This window comes from Temnothorax americanus, unplaced genomic scaffold, assembly GCF_048541705.1.
Source record: "Temnothorax americanus isolate GAGA-0224 unplaced genomic scaffold, ASM4854170v1 Scaffold15, whole genome shotgun sequence".
Lineage (NCBI taxonomy): Eukaryota > Metazoa > Arthropoda > Insecta > Hymenoptera > Formicidae > Temnothorax > Temnothorax americanus.
Window position 1 is genome coordinate 2192501 of NW_027509286.1, and position 19723 is coordinate 2212223.

The 19723-nt window shown below is 34.0% G+C and overlaps 3 protein-coding genes across 3 annotated transcripts in view; all 3 read right to left on the reverse strand.

Annotated features, from left to right (window-relative positions):
- Window positions 1–5824, reverse strand: part of LOC143895181 (longitudinals lacking protein, isoforms F/I/K/T-like) — a 6125-nt gene extending 301 nt beyond the window's left edge. Inside the window, exons 1-3 of the mRNA XM_077402147.1 lie at window positions 5686–5824; window positions 4308–4618; window positions 1–2552 (exon numbers count right to left, since the gene is read on the reverse strand). The exon at window positions 1–2552 is cut by the window's left edge and continues 301 nt beyond it. Of these exons, the coding sequence (XP_077258273.1) occupies window positions 307–651 (345 nt within the window). The 5' untranslated portion in view covers window positions 652–2552; window positions 4308–4618; window positions 5686–5824 and the 3' untranslated portion in view covers window positions 1–306. The remainder of the gene's footprint in view (window positions 2553–4307; window positions 4619–5685) is intronic.
- A 1391-nt stretch (window positions 5825–7215) lies between these two features.
- LOC143895183 (uncharacterized) lies at window positions 7216–12332 on the reverse strand. Its single transcript, XM_077402150.1, has one exon. The coding sequence runs from the start codon at window positions 10679–10681 to the stop codon at window positions 10379–10381; it is 303 nt and encodes a 100-aa protein (XP_077258276.1). The 5' UTR covers window positions 10682–12332; the 3' UTR covers window positions 7216–10378.
- A 137-nt stretch (window positions 12333–12469) lies between these two features.
- On the reverse strand, window positions 12470–19639 carry LOC143895180 (uncharacterized). The gene is made up of 2 exons (XM_077402146.1): window positions 14135–19639; window positions 12470–13361 (listed from the first exon to the last, which is right to left on the reverse strand). The coding sequence occupies exons 1-2, from the start codon at window positions 14377–14379 to the stop codon at window positions 13211–13213; spliced, it is 396 nt and encodes a 131-aa protein (XP_077258272.1). The 5' UTR covers window positions 14380–19639; the 3' UTR covers window positions 12470–13210.
- Window positions 19640–19723: the final 84 nt, after the last annotated feature.

Genomic DNA, 19723 nt, shown 5'->3' on the forward strand with positions numbered 1-19723 from the left:
GAACACAATAAGACGAGAGATCATAATGTCCGTTTTCGTAACGAATCGTTAATAAATAAATAATTTCTAATATATTTCCTTATCATTATCTAACTTACAAACGGAAAATGTCCTCGAGAGCAAATGTCAATTTTCGAAAAATCTATCTTTGACGACATATTGCTGATAAATCGAGCTTTGATCACAAATATTTTAATCGTCCGTTACGAAACGCCACGACTCACAGAGCTTAAATCAGGTCACGTTCTTTTAATTCGCGAAATTTTTCCTTCGAAAGAATCACACGTCCATATATATAGAGAAAAGTCACCCGCCCCGATGATGCGCGGTGATATGGTTCCGTAATTCGTATCGATACTTGAACTTCCGATCGCACGCGTGACAGGAGAACTTCTTCTCCTTGTTGCCGCAGTCCACTCTCTGGTGCCTCTTCAGGCTGTCCAGCCATTTGTATTTCTTGCCGCAATCGGTGCAAACGTAGTGGGTCTGTAGCATCGGCGCGTAGGAGTCCCCGCCGTACACCGGGACAGCCGAATAATCGCCGCCGGGCCCTAAAGTGTCGTGCATCTTCGACGGCGAGTACGACTTGCTCGGGAACGGAAGGGACTCCTGACTGTCCTGGCCGATGCTGCGCGCCTTCCGCTCCAGCATCCACAAGGCGTCGTATTCCTCCGGCTGGTCCTCTCCTGCGGCAATAAAGCAGAGCGCCGGAGATTAGGTGACGTCCGAATCCTTTAAAACAGGGTCGAAGATATCAAAAGATCGCGTCGCGTCGCGTCGCGGCCATTCGATTTGATATCGAGGCCAAGTGCGAGTGAACGGCATGCAACGTTATCAAGAAGCTCGAGGTAGATAATCGAGGTAGATAAGGGCATGTCTGTTACGCTGACGAAACGCTTTAGTAATTTGTTCTGTAATGTAGAATTCGAAATTATGGAACGAGTTATTCCCATAATAATTATCTCATTAATTCTCTATGCGTGCATGAGGAATAATATTTTTACGACAGAAATTGTGTGTCAATGGTACTTTCAATTTATTCAATTTAATCGATAGCGTTTCAATTTGTAATCGAGTTTCTATAATCGTTATTTCACGCTCGAGATCGAAGCACACAGGAAAAGCGGCATCACTGTTATCGACATTTAAATAATCATCATTTATTTGTTACACAGTTATTATTGTCGCGATTATTCCGAAAGAAATTAAATTTTTTTTCATGTGTATAACATATCCATGATTTTTATCCTTATATTTATAATGTCTTTGTAAAAAAAACTTAATTATGCGTAGAAGTAGAATACATAAAAAATAAAGTATATTCGTATAACTTACATCCATATAACTTACATTATTTTGATCTTATATTATATACAAGAGACTTATAATCGCTGCTTAAAAGGAAAAAAATTTGCTGGTGATATATATATATATATATATATTTAATATGAGATATAAATAATTTATGTGAGGTAAAAGAAATTCTAATAATTCTTATTAATTTGCATTGGCAGTGATTGCCGAAAAGCTGGACAAAATCTATATAAATATTTAGACTTTTTTTTATCGCGCATGAGAACAATATAGAGTTATTTACATGCATTATTTTTTTGGATCTTGTGCTTATCTCGTAAATGTCATTAGATATCTAATAAAATTTATATAGAATATGAAGCTAAATCTCTCATCGACTGTTTACAATAAAACACATAGAGCTCTCTCTCTCTCTTTCTCTCTCACACACACACACACACACACACACACACACACACACACACACACACACACACACACACACACACACACACACACACACACACACACACACTCCTGCGCTCACTCTCTTTTTCTCTCCATCTCGAATTGTTTCACATTTTTAATGAAGCAAGTCAATATCGCGCAATTAATAATCCGCTACAATTCGATTACGAGGAAATCAGTCATTTAATATGCTACACCAGTGTAACTCTTTTGAAAGCGCATTTAAACTATAATAAATTAGCTGACACTTTTATCGACAGTTTTAGCAAGAATCAGTTCAGAATCCGTTCACAGAGTCATATTATTTTATCTCATCGTAACTGACACTCTAACTTTCTATTCTCTAAAACTGACCGATATCGCGATCAGATTTGTTCTTTATAAGCTCATCTTATCTACTTTTGAAGAATTGTTGCTCTCTTTGTCACCGCACACTTGTCGCTGATGCCGGCGCAGAGTATCTAGCCTTCTGTACGATTTGCCGCATTGGTTACAATAGTATTCCTGTTGCTGAAGCCTCTCCAGTGCCTCCTGCCGATCCTGGAACGACGCCAGATACTCGTCGCACTTCTGCTGATGACGTTTCAGGCTGTCAACCCTCGTGTACGCTCTGCCACAGCCGTCGCAACGAAATTGCTGGCAGGACTTGGCGTTTTTCTGGACCACGTTTGCCTCCACGCTATTCAGGATCGGCGAGTCACAGAGCAGATAGTTAAGCTGGCCATGAAAGGGCACCTCGCAGATTTCCGGTTCCTCGTCAGTGCTCTTCACGATACACTGCTCATTCTCGTCTGTAAAGACATCGTTAGCCCGTTAAAAAGCGAGAATACGTGGCAAGACGTGCAGGGCGACTGGCAAGCGAGCAGCGTGAAGCCAGCAGCATGCATAATTTAAATTACCTTCTGATCTCGATTTTGATAATCATAAAGTCAATAAAGTGGAAAGTTGTAGAATCATAAAGGAGCTAAAGAGAAAACGGGGAGAGAAAGAGAGATAAAAGAGAAGGGAGAGGAGTGAGAAAACGCTCTCGAAAACTTCAATTATTAATCACAAAGATGTTTCGTTTGAAGATTTTGTTAGGATAATAAAAGGTTCGCGTTTAAAAGTTTAATAAGAAATTTACTTTTTCAAAATTTGCAGGTATTTATTAATTAGATAAGTAATGAGCATGAACATATATTGTTATACAAGGATATACACACGTTACGAACTAATTTATTTTTATTGAGAATTACAAAATACATGTACATGTTTGTTAAATTTTGTACAATTACGTTTTGCAAAATCATCGCGGATACGAATAAAGAAAAGAAAAGTATAGAAATAAGTTTAATAAAAAAAGTGTATCTAAATTTTTTTACTTATTTTTCATTCATTTTACTTGAGACTAAAACTTAATGCTAATTCTCTTAAAAAATATATATATATTTCGGACATACAAATTATATTTACTACTTAATAATATTATTGAAACCTGCTTCTCCCTTTTTGTTATTTTAATCATTTTCATTGAATTGGGAATAAGCCAATTAGACTTCACGTGAAAGCGGTCGATTTAGGCTTCGTTTTATACAATAAGAAGTTGAAAAGTTTTTAAGGTTGTGCAATTAAAAGAAATACGAAGTGAATTGTTGTAATCCCTTTCCACCCCCGGAAACAATAAACATGATACGATTAAATCAACTTCAAACTCGTGAATATAAAAAAAGATTGTAAATACATCGAATATAAGTAAAAATAACTTAAGACAGAGAGAGAGAGAGAGAGAGAGAGAGAGAGAGGCGCGAATATATGAAGATTCTTTTTTAATCGACCAAATCAAAATAATAGGGTTAGCAAATAAAACAGACCTGTCCAAAAGCTACCCCCCCTCTCAAGTGAGAAAGAGAGAGACAATACACAATATATATATATATAACGGATAAATAATTTAAAAATAAATTACGCCCAATTCTTGGGCATACTACACAGAACGTGCACTAGATCAATGGCAGCGTTTAGCAGAGAAAACAGCTTTGCAACTGTTGTATTTGTGAATCTGATTGATGTATTTTTTTGGCCGAAACTAAGAGTATGCACCAATCAAAATTACGAATTATACAACAGTTGCAAAGCTTTCTCTGCTGAACGCACCAATGTAACTACGATTTATTAGCGATTTATTAGCCCTGGCGATTGCAAGAAGAGATAAGAAGCCTCCCATTGGACAGGTCTAAAATAGAATATATTTTATATGAAACTACTTTACTCCATTTTGCTATAAATCAAATTCCTATACTAGTTTCCCTAATTCTAAGACGTGCAAAAGATATTTCAATGAAGCTCATGCTTTCGTCCTTCAGAGTTTTCTCCCACAAAGGATTAATTAGCGTACTAGTTCCAAGTAATATCCGATGTTATTTGAAGGTAGTCTCTCCCCTGAGAAAGTCTTTTCACGCAAAATAAGAAAAAAACTTAAAGAAATCCACGATAGATCGTTTATATTAGCATACGGTATGAACATTGTTTGTCTTCTTAACTAAATAATGCGCATGAGCATGACGCACTCTTTATGTAATTGCGCAGAGACAATGATTTCTTCAATCTTGTGCCGGACTTTCTGCCGGAGTTTGTACCGGAAATGGGCGGCGCATGAATCTCGTTTTACAGTATAGCTTTTTGTGTCTTTTGAGACTATCGATCCTCGAGAAGCTCTTGCCGCATTCCTCGCAGGTAAGCGGAGTAAGAATCTTCAACGGCTTTTTCTCATGCTCCGGAGACTGTTGGTTGTAATCGACAGCCACGAATTGGAAGCAGCTCTCATCGGGCTCTTCCTTTATGAACGGTTCAATTAACCAATCGGACAGCTGATCGTTATCTATAAAAAAAAAAGAGAAAAGTCCGTTAAGTTTACGTCTCAACCATCTGAAAATTCGCGAAAACGAGAATAAAGAAATTATAAGGGGAGAGTCTTATGCATTAAGCGCATGCACTCGGAAAGAATAAGCATTCTAATTCAACGATAACAGCGTATTCGCATACGCGCGCGAATACGCTGTTATGGTTGAATTGAAAAAGTACGACAACTCCAAAATTGCAGAGCCTCGTATGAATAATAAATGCGATGTCACACAATGTATAACATTTATGAGATAAAAGCAGGAAAATAATAGGAACGCAGTATAATGTTCAATCATTATTTTTAAAAATAATATTTCTTTATTGATAGATTCGCGAAGAAACAAATTACATAATAAATAAATATACGTTTTTCTAATATCTTATATTTTTAAATTCAATTGCTGATATTTTGCATGATAATGTTTTGTCATTATATAAACATAATCTGATAATATAATAATATGAAACAGATTAAGAGAGAGAAGTAGCAAAGTAAATCAATTATAATGAAATAGTCTCTTTATCAGAATGTATTTTCCGTGGATTGCTTTATTTCGAGATAGTGCCTACAAGATGCTTGTACATGTTGTTTCGTCAGTACGATAAGATAATCACAAAAATATAATAAATTCCAGAATAATCGCGACAAGAGAAAATAAAGAAAACTAATATTTCTATAATATTTCTATTCGATAAAAAGTATTTGTCGTGGGAGAATTGATTACATTGATAATACTTCGAGTTCACATTAATCAACTCGTATTGACGTGCTCGTTTACTAATGTTGCATGACATCAATTATCTAATGTAAAGTTATCTAGTAAAAGCTGAGTGTGCAACATGGTGTAAAATATACGTATAAAAAAAAAACATGGTAGGAAAATGTAAGAAATCTGACATGTATTTTATTTAAAAACGAAGAAACATCTCCTACGAGAGAGAATTGATTACGTATGTTTTAATTTCAAATGCTTGGTATATTCGTATCGACGGTAGAACATTTTCATGCAGATTTCGCAATGCCACTTAGGCAGCTTGCCGCACTCCAGTCTTTGATGCCGGCGCAGATTATCCATCCATTTATATCCCTTGCCGCACTCGCCGCATATATGCTCTTGCGGAAACGATTGGCCACGATTTACGAACTGTCGGGATGCATTCAGATGGATACCGTCCAGTTTAAATTTGTTATCCTCGTTCATCAGGACGTCTGGAATATGGAAAAGATTTTGTTACTCTGGCGAAATCGATGATGTTAATACAATTATATAAATATTGATATTAAGTTAAATCAACAAGACGCTCAGTAAACGAATCGATTAAATTAAATCAATTAACACTCAACCGAATGCATCGCAATGAGTATTAATTTTTACATTATACGTAGATTTAATCTTGTAATGATTTACTTCTTTCACAGAGGAATTCAGTTGTTAAGTCATATATGGACAACATGTACAATACATTTTGTCACACATACACAATAATATTTTAAATAAACTTTTAATAATATTCTATAATATTCGACTATTTGGACTGGTTTCTAAATGCTAAGTTTGTCTCTCTTAATGTTTAATGTATACAGTATAAAAACATATTGATCGTACTAATAAATCAATTGTTCATTGCAACATTCATAAAATCTCTCATGTAATCAAAATTGAAGTGTTTTAACTACATGTAGATCTCACATACACACGCACATCTTATCTAATGATATCTATTAAATTTGCATATATACATAAAGCGTTAAGTGATCCCCAAATATCGAACCGAGCTTCTATATTATCTTCTCCCAATTAACACTTTCGTCAAGCCAAGTTTTACACTCGGAAATCAATTTCGAGTGTAACAACGAGTGTAACATTGAGTGATACAAACAAGTGTGTTTCCAAAATTTTTCTTCTGTTCCGCTCATGGAACTTCTTTATGCGCAATTCGCACTTCTTCATCTCCTTGTTCATCCGCACTTGTACTCGTTACCGCATAAGCTACACGCTTCTCTATAATGATTAGAATAAAGCTTATGAAAATAAATAAATTAGATTGAATGCAAATCAGAATACGGCACAAAACAGATAAGCAATGATTGTGAACTTAAAAGGTGCGGAATTATTGTTATTTTGCTGATAGTCATCGTTTATTTTTGATTAAAATGTTCATCTTAAATAGCACAAAACTGTTGTATTCGCAAATCATAAAAAATAGTAAATGATAAATTGATGCGACAGCTCTAAAATTGCAGAGCCTCGAGTGAATAACAAACGCAATGTCACACAATGGATAACATTTATAATGAGAGAAAAACAGGAAAATAATAGGAACACAGTATGATGTTCAATCATTATTTTTTTAAATAATATTACTTTATTGATAGATTCGCGAAGAGAGAGAGACAAGTTACATAATAAATAAATGTCCGCTTTGCTAATATCTTATATTTTTAAGTTCAATAATTGCTGATAATGTTTTGTCATAATATAAACACAATCTGATAATATAGTATGAAACACAGATTAAGAGAGAGATGTAGCAAAATAAAACAATTATAATGGAATAGCCTCTTAATCAGAATGTGTTTTCCGTAGATTGCTTTATTTCGAGATAATGTCTACAAGATGCAGATACATGTTATTTCGTCAGTATAGGACAATCGCAAAAATATAACAAATTCTACAATAATCGCGTCAAAAGAAAATAACAAAAACTAATATCTATATTTCTACTCGATAAAAAGTATTCGTCGTGGGAGAATTAATTATATTGATAATACATTTGATAAACATCTCCAACGCGGGAGAATTGATTACGCTTTGTGATGTTTCATTTTCAAATGATTGGTTAATTCGTATCGACGGTAGAACATTTTCATGCAGATTTTGCAACGCAACGTAGGCAGCTTGCCGCACTCCAGTCTTTGATGCCGGTACAGATTCTCCCTCCATTTATACCCCTTGCCGCACTCGCCGCATATATGCTCTTGCGGAAGCGTCAGTTGGCCACAATTTACGAACTGTGAAGATGTATTCGGATAGATAGCTTCCAGTTTAAATTTGTTATCCTCGTTCATCAGGTCGCCGTCTGAAATATCGAAAAAATTTCGTTACTCTCGCGAAATCGATGACGTTATAATATTAGTATAATCATGCAAATATTGAGGTCAAGTGAAATCAATTAGACATTCAGTAAACGAATCGATTAAATTAAATCAATTAACACTCATTCAAATGTATTGCAATGAGCATTAATTTTTACATTATGGATCTAATCTCCTAATAATTTACTTCTTTTATGAAGAAAATCAGTTGTTAAGTCGCATATGGACAAGATGTATACAATAGTATTTTAAATGGAATTTTTATTTCAATAATGTTTTATAATATTCGACTATTTGGATCGGCCTCTAAATGCTAATAAGTTTGTCTCTCTTAACGCTTAATGTATACAATATAAAAACATATTGATCGTATTAATAATCAATCATTCCATTGCGATATTCAAAAAGTCCTAAGTCATGTAATGAAAATCGAAGTGTTCTAATTACATGTAGATTACACACATACGCACTGACACACACACATCTTATCTAATTATTTATTAAATTTTTGTCGTACATATACATAAAGCGTTAAGTGATCCCCAATCTCGAACCAGGCTTCTATATAATGATTTTCTCCCAATTAACACTTTCGTCAAGCCAAGTTTCACACTCGAAAATCAATTTCGAGTGATGCAATTGATACAAACAAATGTTTCAAAGTTTTCCTTTACTCATGAAACTTTCTTAAGCAGAATTCGCACTTTTTTTGCTTGTTCATCCACACTGATTGATGACGTATACTGCTTAATAGCTTGTACTTGTTACCGCATAAGCTACATGTGAAAATCTTACTGTATTCGGATTGTCTCCGTTCATTAAAAATATCGCAGAGTCGTAAAGTTTCTAAAGAATAAGTCATCCGTATCTTTAAAAAATATCTATAAGAAAACAAGCTTTAGTTGAGTCCTGTTGACGATAAAATTAGTGTGAGCGGAAAAGCTGTAAATCAGTAGATCGTTTTGTGACGTTATCGATCACAAAAATATGGTGTTTTCAAATAAAAGAAGAAAAACGAAATAACGTAGATTTGAAGCGAGATAAAACAACTTTCTGCTAATTCGCTATATAATATAAGCCAAGTATATTATAATATAAAGCAATATTAGAATTATAATATATACAATTATAATATATACAAAAGCCATTCAACAATTTTGTATGCGGATCTCAGAAATGCCTAAATTGGTGATTTTTAAATATCCTTTAGTAGGATGAGTAAATTAAAATCAATCATAAAAATTATATGCAAAATATTCATTATTAAAAATTATATATAAAGAATATCTACATAAAAGAATAATTTTTCATTAAAAAAAAAAATATATATAACATCAATATATATTATATATATATATTTTCAACAAGATATATTACGTTGTCAAAAATTATAAGGAAAAAAGATTGATCAACTTTTATGCTCCAAAATAGCGTTTATTTATCATTGTACAATTAATTAAAACAAACAGGTAAGAATAATAATTTCGTTTCATATTTAGATTATGATGTAAAAAACATATAGAGTATAAAAAATAATACTACTGGATTGTGAACCGTGCTCTCTATGATCAGAATAAAGCTTATGAAAACAAATTAGATTGAATGCGGATCAGAATACGGCACAAAACAGATAAGCAATGATTGGGAACTTAAAAGGTGCGAAATTGTTATTTCGCTGACAGTCATCGTTGATTTTTTATTAAAATTTTCATGTTAATCGCAAAACCATTGTATTCGCGAATCATAAAAAATGATAAATGATAAATTATAATTTATGATAAATTAAAACATTAATGGGTGTGTGTTTGAACAATTTTATATTCTCCATATGCATGATACATACAGGTTACGCGTTAATGCATCGAGAACCAGAATTTTATTGTATAATAAAAAATAGGAAGTATATATTTGTAACATTCATTCATTCGCGAAGCGATTTAGAAAGCATGGACGATATCGTCTGTGTCAAAATAACAATATTCGTTTGGCTTGGATTAACAGTTGACTATATATTATGTATGACTATTTTTATGACTAAACTCCACAAATGATAAAAGATTAAATACATTATGGCTGTGTATCGCCTGTATCATAAATATGTGTCGAAATATATACGTAACAAACGTTTCTCGCAAAACGGTCATTTATCTTACGAATTCAGACGTGTGTAAATCCGTATATCCATTCTTAATTATAATATTTATTAATAGAGAAATATGATAAAAAGTTTCATTATGTAGACTAAACGAAAAAGATTTTTGCGTGCAGAAGTAAAAATACCGGAGCGTTTGTGAGAATTTAAAGGGCACCTCTTCTCGCATTTTTATTCGATTCGACTTTTGGAATTTAAACTCGTATCTTTTAAAATTATTATTTTACTCTTCTAAGTAAAGTTAAGATATAACATTTGCAATTTGTCTTGGGATATACGTTCATATCTTACATTATAATAGTAAATAAGTATCTGTTTTGCATGAAATTGCTTGCATTTTTAATTACAGTTATTTCGAAAGTACATCGCGTCGATGAAAAATATTTCCACCAGTTCCATGGGTCACTCTAGATAATTTGTTGATCATCGTCTTCACTTCGTAATCGATCTCGCTCTCGTTCTCCCTTCGTCGTTGATTAACGCGGCCTTTAATCGTAATCCTTCTTCTGTATCGTCTGATTCATTCTCCTCTCGCAGCCGACGATGTGGGCGTTTAGGACGAATCTGTGCTTGAATCTGCGGCCGCAGATAGGGCATACCTCGCAGGGCACGACACCGCATTCAAGTCGCTTGTGACGGCTTAACGAAGTCGTAGCCTTGTACATTTTTCCGCACCTGTTGCACACGTACTTGGCCTCGCCCGAGCTCTTCTTTCGGGCGTCTCTGGGCATCTTGTACGATGATCCACTCGCTCCACGTGGGCTCCACTCGCTTTCGTCCTGCATCAGCATCTGCGCCAGAAGACCTGCAACGAGAGGACAATGTGGTTAGACAATTTGTTTGCAATTTGTTCGACGCTACGTCGTAATCGCAATGCTCCCCCGAACCGGAAATAGAGATCGAATCAAAATGACTTTAGCTAAAAATATGGATAGACTATAACCAAACTACGATTTCTTTCATCTTCAATGAATTTCTGATAATGTAAAGTCTGCAATTAAAGATACAGAGGTTATACGCAGTTTCGGTAATCAATTTCTTTCTGCAGCCTGATTAAAAATAATTTCAAGAACTGCGAAAGTAATCCAAGAGAACACAATTTGCGGAGAGTAACTTACACACAATTACGGAAATTTTGTTTTGTCATTGAAAAATGTAAAATAGATAGGAAGATTAGAGCACAGTATATAACCATATTCAATAGCGACATTGAGCGTCGGCACCTTCGATATAGCAAGTTCCAGGTCACATCACTCGCCGCCATCGTCTGAGATGGTACGAACGTACAGGAGAGAAAGAGAGCGAAGTATCTTTCTCTTTGTCATACATACAGACCGCCATATCCCTAAATGTACGGAATTGGAACTCACTAAAAACGTTCAGTGTCGCTACTGGGTATGATTATACTGCAATGTGATTAGAGTGTAACTATATTCTCTAAAATAAAAAAATGGAACAAAATAAACTTATAAAATATCAAGAATTACGGCGGATTATTATCGGCAATTTATTTATCATGGAGTATTTAATGAATGATTAATGATTAATCCGGGACTTTTCATCACTTCATCCATATTATATTGCCACTATTGCCAGTGTCTGGTAAGCATTGCAGTGATTAAGTTCGTGCAGTTAGGGAGTTTCACTTCCGACCGAACAAGTTTTTATCAGAGTATTGTTAAAATTTAATTTACACAAGCTATAAAGGAATGTCATGGATGGAAGTGCGATGATGCAGAAGAGATAAATTACGAAAGAAGAGCGGAAAAGAAAATAAGGTGAAGGTGAGATAAAAAAAAGAGTAAGACATGCTGATGCGGATTTTTATGCAAAATAGAATTCGTCATTTGTTATTAAAATTTTTAGATATTATTTATTTAAAACGTCAAGGGAATAAATAATTTTTCAACGTACGTAATTAACATATGAAATTTTATTACAACATTATTGATAAATAGATTTTTGGTTATTTTATTAATGTAAATGTACATTTAGCTTCTTATTGTGAATTCAATTTCAATTTATACAACAAGAAATGAAAACTATTTTTTTAAATAGTTTATTGTATTGTTTAAAAACAGTGGCCACGTTCAGCGGAACGTTTATTTTGCAACTGTTGGAAGTTTTCTGAGCACAGATTGGATTATTCCTCTAGATCTATAGAATAATCCAATCTGAGCTCAGAAAACTTCCAACAGTTGCAAAATAAACGTTCTGCTGAACCCAGCCAGTGTTTGCATATCATTTATACGTTTGTATAAAGATATTACATATGGAACTACAAACGCTTTTTCTTTCTTGAAGTCTTTATAATTATTAAATTTAAATAATTGTATACATTCTAATCAAAAAAGAAATCTATCTGAAACGGCAAACGTTTATTATTTGATTCTTGGTATCCTACCCTAATAAATAAAAATCTAGTAAATTCTTTATCTGGTCTGCGTCAAAAACACATAAAAATCCGACATATACGGTCTAAGTCTAAAAAAATATACGATATCGATCGTACGTGACAAACAAGATTTATTATATTATAAAGTCTAAAAATCTGTTCTTATGTAAAATAAGAGCCTTGCTTGAATGAATCATTGCATTTTAATACAATATGTTACAGGTACATTGCATCTTGATAACCGTAGCACAACTCTCATAATTGCTTTCTGTACAATAATATGAAATAATACTCTTTAACAATATAAATGAAAATTCTTTAAGCTTAGGATTCTTTTAGAAATAAGCAAGTTGTATTCACCAAATACATCATATTTTATTGTATCAGTTTGATATTACACAATGACAGCAAATTGTCAGCATTACGATCTTAATAGTAGGATTTTGGAAAGTCCTAATCATGAAAAATATTATTAGTTTCAAAATAAATTTTCTTTTTCGCTTTCAATCGTCATTCCGTGATTTAATGACATAGGATTAATTCGAATTACAATTTTAGAATACCTAATGCTGTAATACGTCGAAATTGCACTGACCGATTAGCGCTAACATTAATTAATTAATATAATAATTTTTGAAACAACATAATAATCTAGAAAAAAAGCATTAGAGATTTAATTAACGCAGTTTGCCAATACAATTCTGTCTGGGCAAGCATTAATTATCTGTCGTATACCTAGAAACAAAATAACTTAATTTCCATTCTCTTCGCAAATTATAACGCAGCCGTCATATCGAGAGAGTCGTATCGATTCATCTAAAACATTTCTTTCGAAGCTGTCTTTTTCTTGCAAGACACCAAATGGTGAGTTAGCATGAATTTATACGTGAATTTCTTGCCACACATCAGGCATTCGTGCTTGGGCTCAATGCCGCACTCCAATCTCTGATGTCTTCGCAAGGACGTTTCCAATTGATAACTCTTGGTGCATCTCGTGCATTTGTAGATCATCGGCTTCTTCGCCGAGTTCTTCGCGTACTGCAGCTTCTCTATCTTCTTCACGATCAGTCTCGGGACTGAAAAGTAAAACATAAAAGCGTAGAAGATTAAATCGGCAGCGATGTAAAATAAGGAACATATACGGTTGTTTTATGGCTAACTGGCTGCCGCACTGGACAATGAGAGCAGACAAATAAAAAAAAAGAGTTTGAGCCTTTTAACTTTACTGCAGAAGTTTCAGTAAGATGTACTTAAGTTTATTTGGTTGAAACATTGCGGGAGAAAAAAATATGATAGATATTTAATATAATTTTAATTTATTTAAGCATTTAAGAATGTTAATCAATATCCATGTATGAAAGTATTGCATTAGTGACAAAATATAATTTGTCTGATTTTACAAATAAAATCTATCTAACTATCTTTTTCGTACCTACAAGTTACTCTTTTCGTGAATAATATCTCAATAATATTAATAAACATTGTAATTAAAAAATGCTTATATTTTAAATGAAATAATACTTTTTACTTTTAGATAACTGCATATAGGACTGTGTGTATATGATAGTTATTTACTGTTAATATAAGATCTATAGTTTACGAGTGATTATGCATTTTTCATTGTGTCTGGGAGAAAAACTTAACCATTGAAGCAAATTTCAGGATTATAGGGAGTTTATTTCGTTTTGTTAGATACAAAGTGTAGCAAATATTTATTTCTTCACATAATAAAAATAAAGCTAACACGCTCCGTTTATAATCAAGTTTGAGAGCCGTTTTGATCGACGACGAGCTGTTAGTTCAATTTGTCAAATTGTGTATGCATATCATATGTCTTTGCAAATCATACTTCCGTCTGAAGGCTTTAGAGCATATTGAACAGATAAATTTGCGTTCCTTCAAGCATTCTCTGCGCAGTAGATGAACGTTTTGGCAAGTTCTTCCGCAATCCGGGCAAATCACCAGAGCCGCCATCGTACACTCGAAGTTTAATTTCTTGTCGTTCTCGTTCCCTGAAAGTGACAGTGACTTCCGGTTAGTAAGACTTTCAAACGACAAATGCAAATATAGAGTAAACTCGGATAAGATGGCCATACAAAAAAGATGGCCAACTCATGTTCATTCGATGTTTCATGGCGAGCTAGATTGAAAGAACATAGGTTGGCCATCTTTTCCCTATGCCCATCTTACCCGAGTTTACCCTACGCGATCAATATAGAAGAATAAGGCCGATATCACAGTCTCCGATTAACGTGATCCTTCGATTAAACTCACTCTGCATCTTTTTTTAACTGTCCCTCTAGAAAGAAACGAAGAGTGAGTTTAATCGGAGGATCACGTTAATCGAAGACCGTGATATCGGCCCATAGAGATTTTAGCGCAATTATCAATTATTAATGAATTTGATTGTAAATTTGCGAATTGAATACCTGTATCGTATAAATAGAATAAATATAGAAACATAATAATTTTAGACATTTGTGTTTTCAAAATAATTCTCAAAATGCATTCTATTTACACAGAATGCTAAAATATATCGTAAATAAAGCCCATTTTGGACAATTTATAATTCACGTTAAATTTATTCACGTCAGAATACAATTCTATTTATAATTTGTGATGGCCTGTACTTTTATGTATGTGTTTAATTTAATATACAGTGTATATATGTGTATTCTTATTCTTCAAAAATTTTTCGTATTACACGAAAAAAAAAATACAAATAGAATTCCACATTCTGGCATAAATTATAAATCGTCTAAAATAAGATTGAGAGACAGAACATAATTCTGGAAAATAAATCAAAAATGCATATCCACATACGCATATGCGAATAACTGTAATAAACAAATATATTATCATAGAAATTGGCTGTAGGATATATGTATAAAGGAAAAAAAGATCTTTGCACACACGAAATATTTTTGAAATATTTTATTTACATTGTTTTACGCTGCTCAAGCGCATGTCCACTTTTTATAATTTCAATTACATAAACTGTCTCAGAAAGCAAACATGAATATTATTTGCAATTACATTTTCGACAGTATTGCAATTTTATATTTCGTATTTTTAAATTAGTTTTCGTATTTACAAGAGAATATTCCGATTTATAAGTAATGACAGGAAAATTAATAACGAAAAAATTACAGGAACAATTATATTTAATAAAAAAATCGAAAAAACGCCGTACGTTCTTCGTTATTTAATAATTACGATGTTATCAAATATGTATAATTGAAGTATATGTATGTAAAAACGAATCACTGAATAGTACTTTAATTATTCTGGAGATTAATTAGACTGAATTAAAAGTCCTAATTAAAAAGATATTGAAGATACAGTATTTTTCATTTATACTGATTAAAATTGATATCGCATAAAGTTTGCACTTACAGTTCATAACTATGTTTATGTGTGTGTGTGTGTGCATATCGATTTCTTTTCTATTATCTTTTATAAATAATAATATCGATTTTTACATCTCAACTGATTTTATTTTTTGCTTTCTTTTATGCAGCAAATACCAATTAATTAGTTGACATTAATATAACAGTAGCAAATTTTAACTGCGTTACACGCAAATAATTTGATTCTTTATTAATGATTGACACAATCATTCTCGAATAATGAATTCGAATGATTGATTGCTCCATTTCAAAAGATATATTAAATGAAATATTAAATCTAAATTTTATAATAAAAGTAATGCATTTTTCTCGATGACGATAAAAATAAATTAGAGAGATGTAGATATTAAATTAAACATTAAATTTAAATTTAAAGAGTGTAGTAATACTTTTTTCGGTCAGGAGTGAATTTTACTCTTTAATTAACGTATCGTACACGTTAAACTTAATATGCGACGGTAGTCCGTTGATGGAATTTAATCTGAAACGCGCGATATTTAGCGTGAATATATTTGAAAAAGTGCCGTTACGCGCCGAAATTACCGAACCGCGCGCCGAGTGTGTACAAAAAAAGTCGCCGCGCCCGACGCCCCGCGGCCGTGTCGCCCTCCCCCGGCCGCCCCACCGCCGCGCTGTTACGCATCAATCATTCGCACAACGACGCTCGAGCGGAGAGGCAGAGGCGCGTGCCGCTCTGCGTGTGGTAATATTATTCCCGTTTCAAAAGAAAACACGATCGTTCCCTGTTAACCAGCATTTAGCGATCCGCGTAATTAATTGACCGACTCTCTCAATTGGTAAGACGTACCGACTCTTGTTTGAAGATACAAATCGTAGCGACACGGGGGGAGCTGGCGACTCCGGAGAATCGTAGACTCACGACTCACTTTTATTTACGGGGGACTTTTGTTTCTTTATTTCGACGCGTGGATTCGAACACACATATGCGTGCACGTACGAATAAATATCGAGTTTACGTCGGCGCGAGTTGAGTCTCTCGCCGCGCCGAGACGAGATTGGGATAAGTACCGTCTTTTTTCGAAACGAGAGCCATGACAGTCGTGTATGAATCGTCTGGCGATTAACCTATTGTTAGTAATTTTCGAATGGAGGGAAGCCGCGATGAGAGATTAGTTAGATATATATATATATCCCGTGTCCCGTGCGACTTGAACTTCGCGTCGAGACGAATGAGATGCCGACGCCGCGCCGTCTCCTTTCGAGAGCACGGAGGGATGTATGAATATGTGTCTAGTAATTATCTAGTGATTTTCGAACGAAAGACGCCACGATGTACGTACGTACTGATCGTTTGGTCCTCGCGGTACTTCGCGCCGAGCTTTGGCGATATGGCGTTCCAAACGGATACCACAGAAGGTGCAGTATAGAATTTCGGCTGTACATTTCGAACGGTTTCAACGGTTTGTCGCTTTAAATTGGACACTGACGCGATCTTATTATATTACATCGTGCGGTATCAGGATGAAACTTTCAGAGATTCGCGAGATTTCCGTGAGTACGGGATCGACAGGGTCGAAACAGAGATCGGAATACCGGGCTAGTCTACCTCTTGAAAAAAGTAATAAAAGAGGCTTACACACCAGTTTCGCGCGCGATCGTTTTTTTTTTCACGTCATCCCTTCGTGCGCGGATTTTTACGTTAGGCTCGAGTGTCGTTTAAAGTCGCGCGTCGAATTTTAACGTCGGGAGTGTCGTTTAAAGTACCGCGCGTCGTAATTAAATGTGCGTAGGTATTTCTCGCGAGTGCGACGAACAAATCTGAGAGGAGGGAGAGGCCTGGGAGAGGCATCGGGCGACAGCGGAGCAACCGTGGGGTGAGTAATCTGTTATTTGTTATCCATGGAATTGATCGTTTATAATTATTTAACGCGTGCAACAATTACTTTTCGGAATATTAAACTTTGTGGACGCTGCTATAATTTGAATTTTGTGGTCGTGTGTTACAGATTGGAACCTAGGTATACAACTCCGTTGCTGTGCGTCGTAATTAAATGTGTATTTCTCGCGAGTGAGTGCAAGAAGAAATCTGAGAGGAGGGAGAGGCCTGGGAGAGGCATCGGGCGACAGCGGAGCAACCGTGGGGTGAGTAATCTGTTATTTGTTATCCGTGGAATTGATCGTTTATAATTATTTAACGCGTGCAACAATTACTTTTCGGAATATTAAACTTTGTGAACGCTGTTATTATAATTTGAATCTTGTGTTCGTGTGTTACAGATTGCAACGTAGGTTTCAACGTATAGTTACAACTCCGCTGCTGCACGTCGTATTGGTGAGTGAGAAATTAAATTTTATTTCAATGTGACGTAATGGATCTGTGAGAATTCATTTTATATGTCAGATATATATTGCGTGTGGATGTATATATAGACGTATGTATCAAATAAGATTATGATTACAAATGAATATCACCGATCCCTTGCTTCGAAATGGATGGGTTAAAATAGATTAGTGGACAGATTTAACCTTGGAATATTTGCAACCGTTTATTAAAAACTGTGTGTAAAAAAATGAATAAATAAGCGAAGCTCGAAATAAATTAGTAATCATTGAACGGTTCGATTATTTATTGCTAATTTTGGTACCTTATTATGCATCAAAATAATGATTACGAGTTACGCAAATTGTTTGAAATTTGTGTTATTAAATTGCGAATTAAATTTGCAGAGATATGTAAATAAAAAAAGAAAGATAGGGAAAATATCTCGTGCTATATGCTCAGTAAAAAATGACGAGCAGTGGTAGAGTGATCCTAGAGTGACAAAACAGAAATTTTCCCTAAAGTTGATAGAGATATTATTATTGGTTAAATTTTGTAGCAGGGGCAAAATTTTCAAGAAACGCAATCAAATAGAACATCATGGGAAAGTGATTATTAATATCAGTTCCAGTAAACTATAATTAAAAATATATTTTCTCTTATTATTATAATTAAAAAGTTTTTATTAGTCAGACAAATTATGAAGAATAAGAGAAAAACAAAAGACAAAGGAATAAAATAAAAATAAAATGCAGATATCTTTGGAATATAAAACTAATAATTTTACTTTCCTTGATGTTCACATTTTATGGACAGTGAAGATAGAAGAGAGAAGAGAAAAAAGGTAAGAGAGGGAAGAGAAAAGGGAAGATTATATACAAATATTGAAAATAAAAATAAATTAATATGCGTTATTTCATTTTCTTCTTTACTCCAACTTGAATATTTTTTAAGCAGAATTCGAAGTCTCAGGTTGCTTCTCTCTTTCCAAGGTTAAATATTATATAATATGGAATAAAAAAAGCAATATTCATAGATTTAACAAATGCACATATATTGCAAGTAAAAACACCAAAAGATATGGCAGGATCATATAGTGAATTCTAATTTATTTTGTAAAAAAGACGATAATTAATAATTGTATGTATTTTTCTAATGCCAATTTTTTGTTCTAATCTTTCGTAACCCATCCATCCATTTATCGATAATTTATATATATATAAATATATATATATAAATACAGATCTGAAACGTGCAAACTTTACGCGATATCGCCAATGAATTTTGATCATTTATAAGTCAAAGATTATTGTGATCTTCGATATATTCGCGCATTGAGATTTTCTAATTAATCTCTGAGATAAGCTATTAAAATATTATATGACGTCTAAACGCCTCTCCCGTATATATTTTATGATAAAAATATTTTGTACTATAATAAAATCCACGAAAAATTTGGGGAAAATAATCACAAAACGAACAGGTCGGGTGATCTTAGAGCGTGGCCGTCTTAAAAAATGTAATCAGTAAGAACTAATAAAGAACTAACAAAGAGTGCATTCTCGGGTTAAAGTAGCACGAGAGAAGATTATAGGAACATCATTCTTTGATAGCGCGTATTGATCACTTCACAATTCATCGAACAGTTCGTAGGTCGGTTATACATTAATATAATGAATCAGTCTGGCGTGCGACTGCCACCGGTGCTTGTGCTTGAATTTCCTTCCGCAGATCGGACACTCGAAGG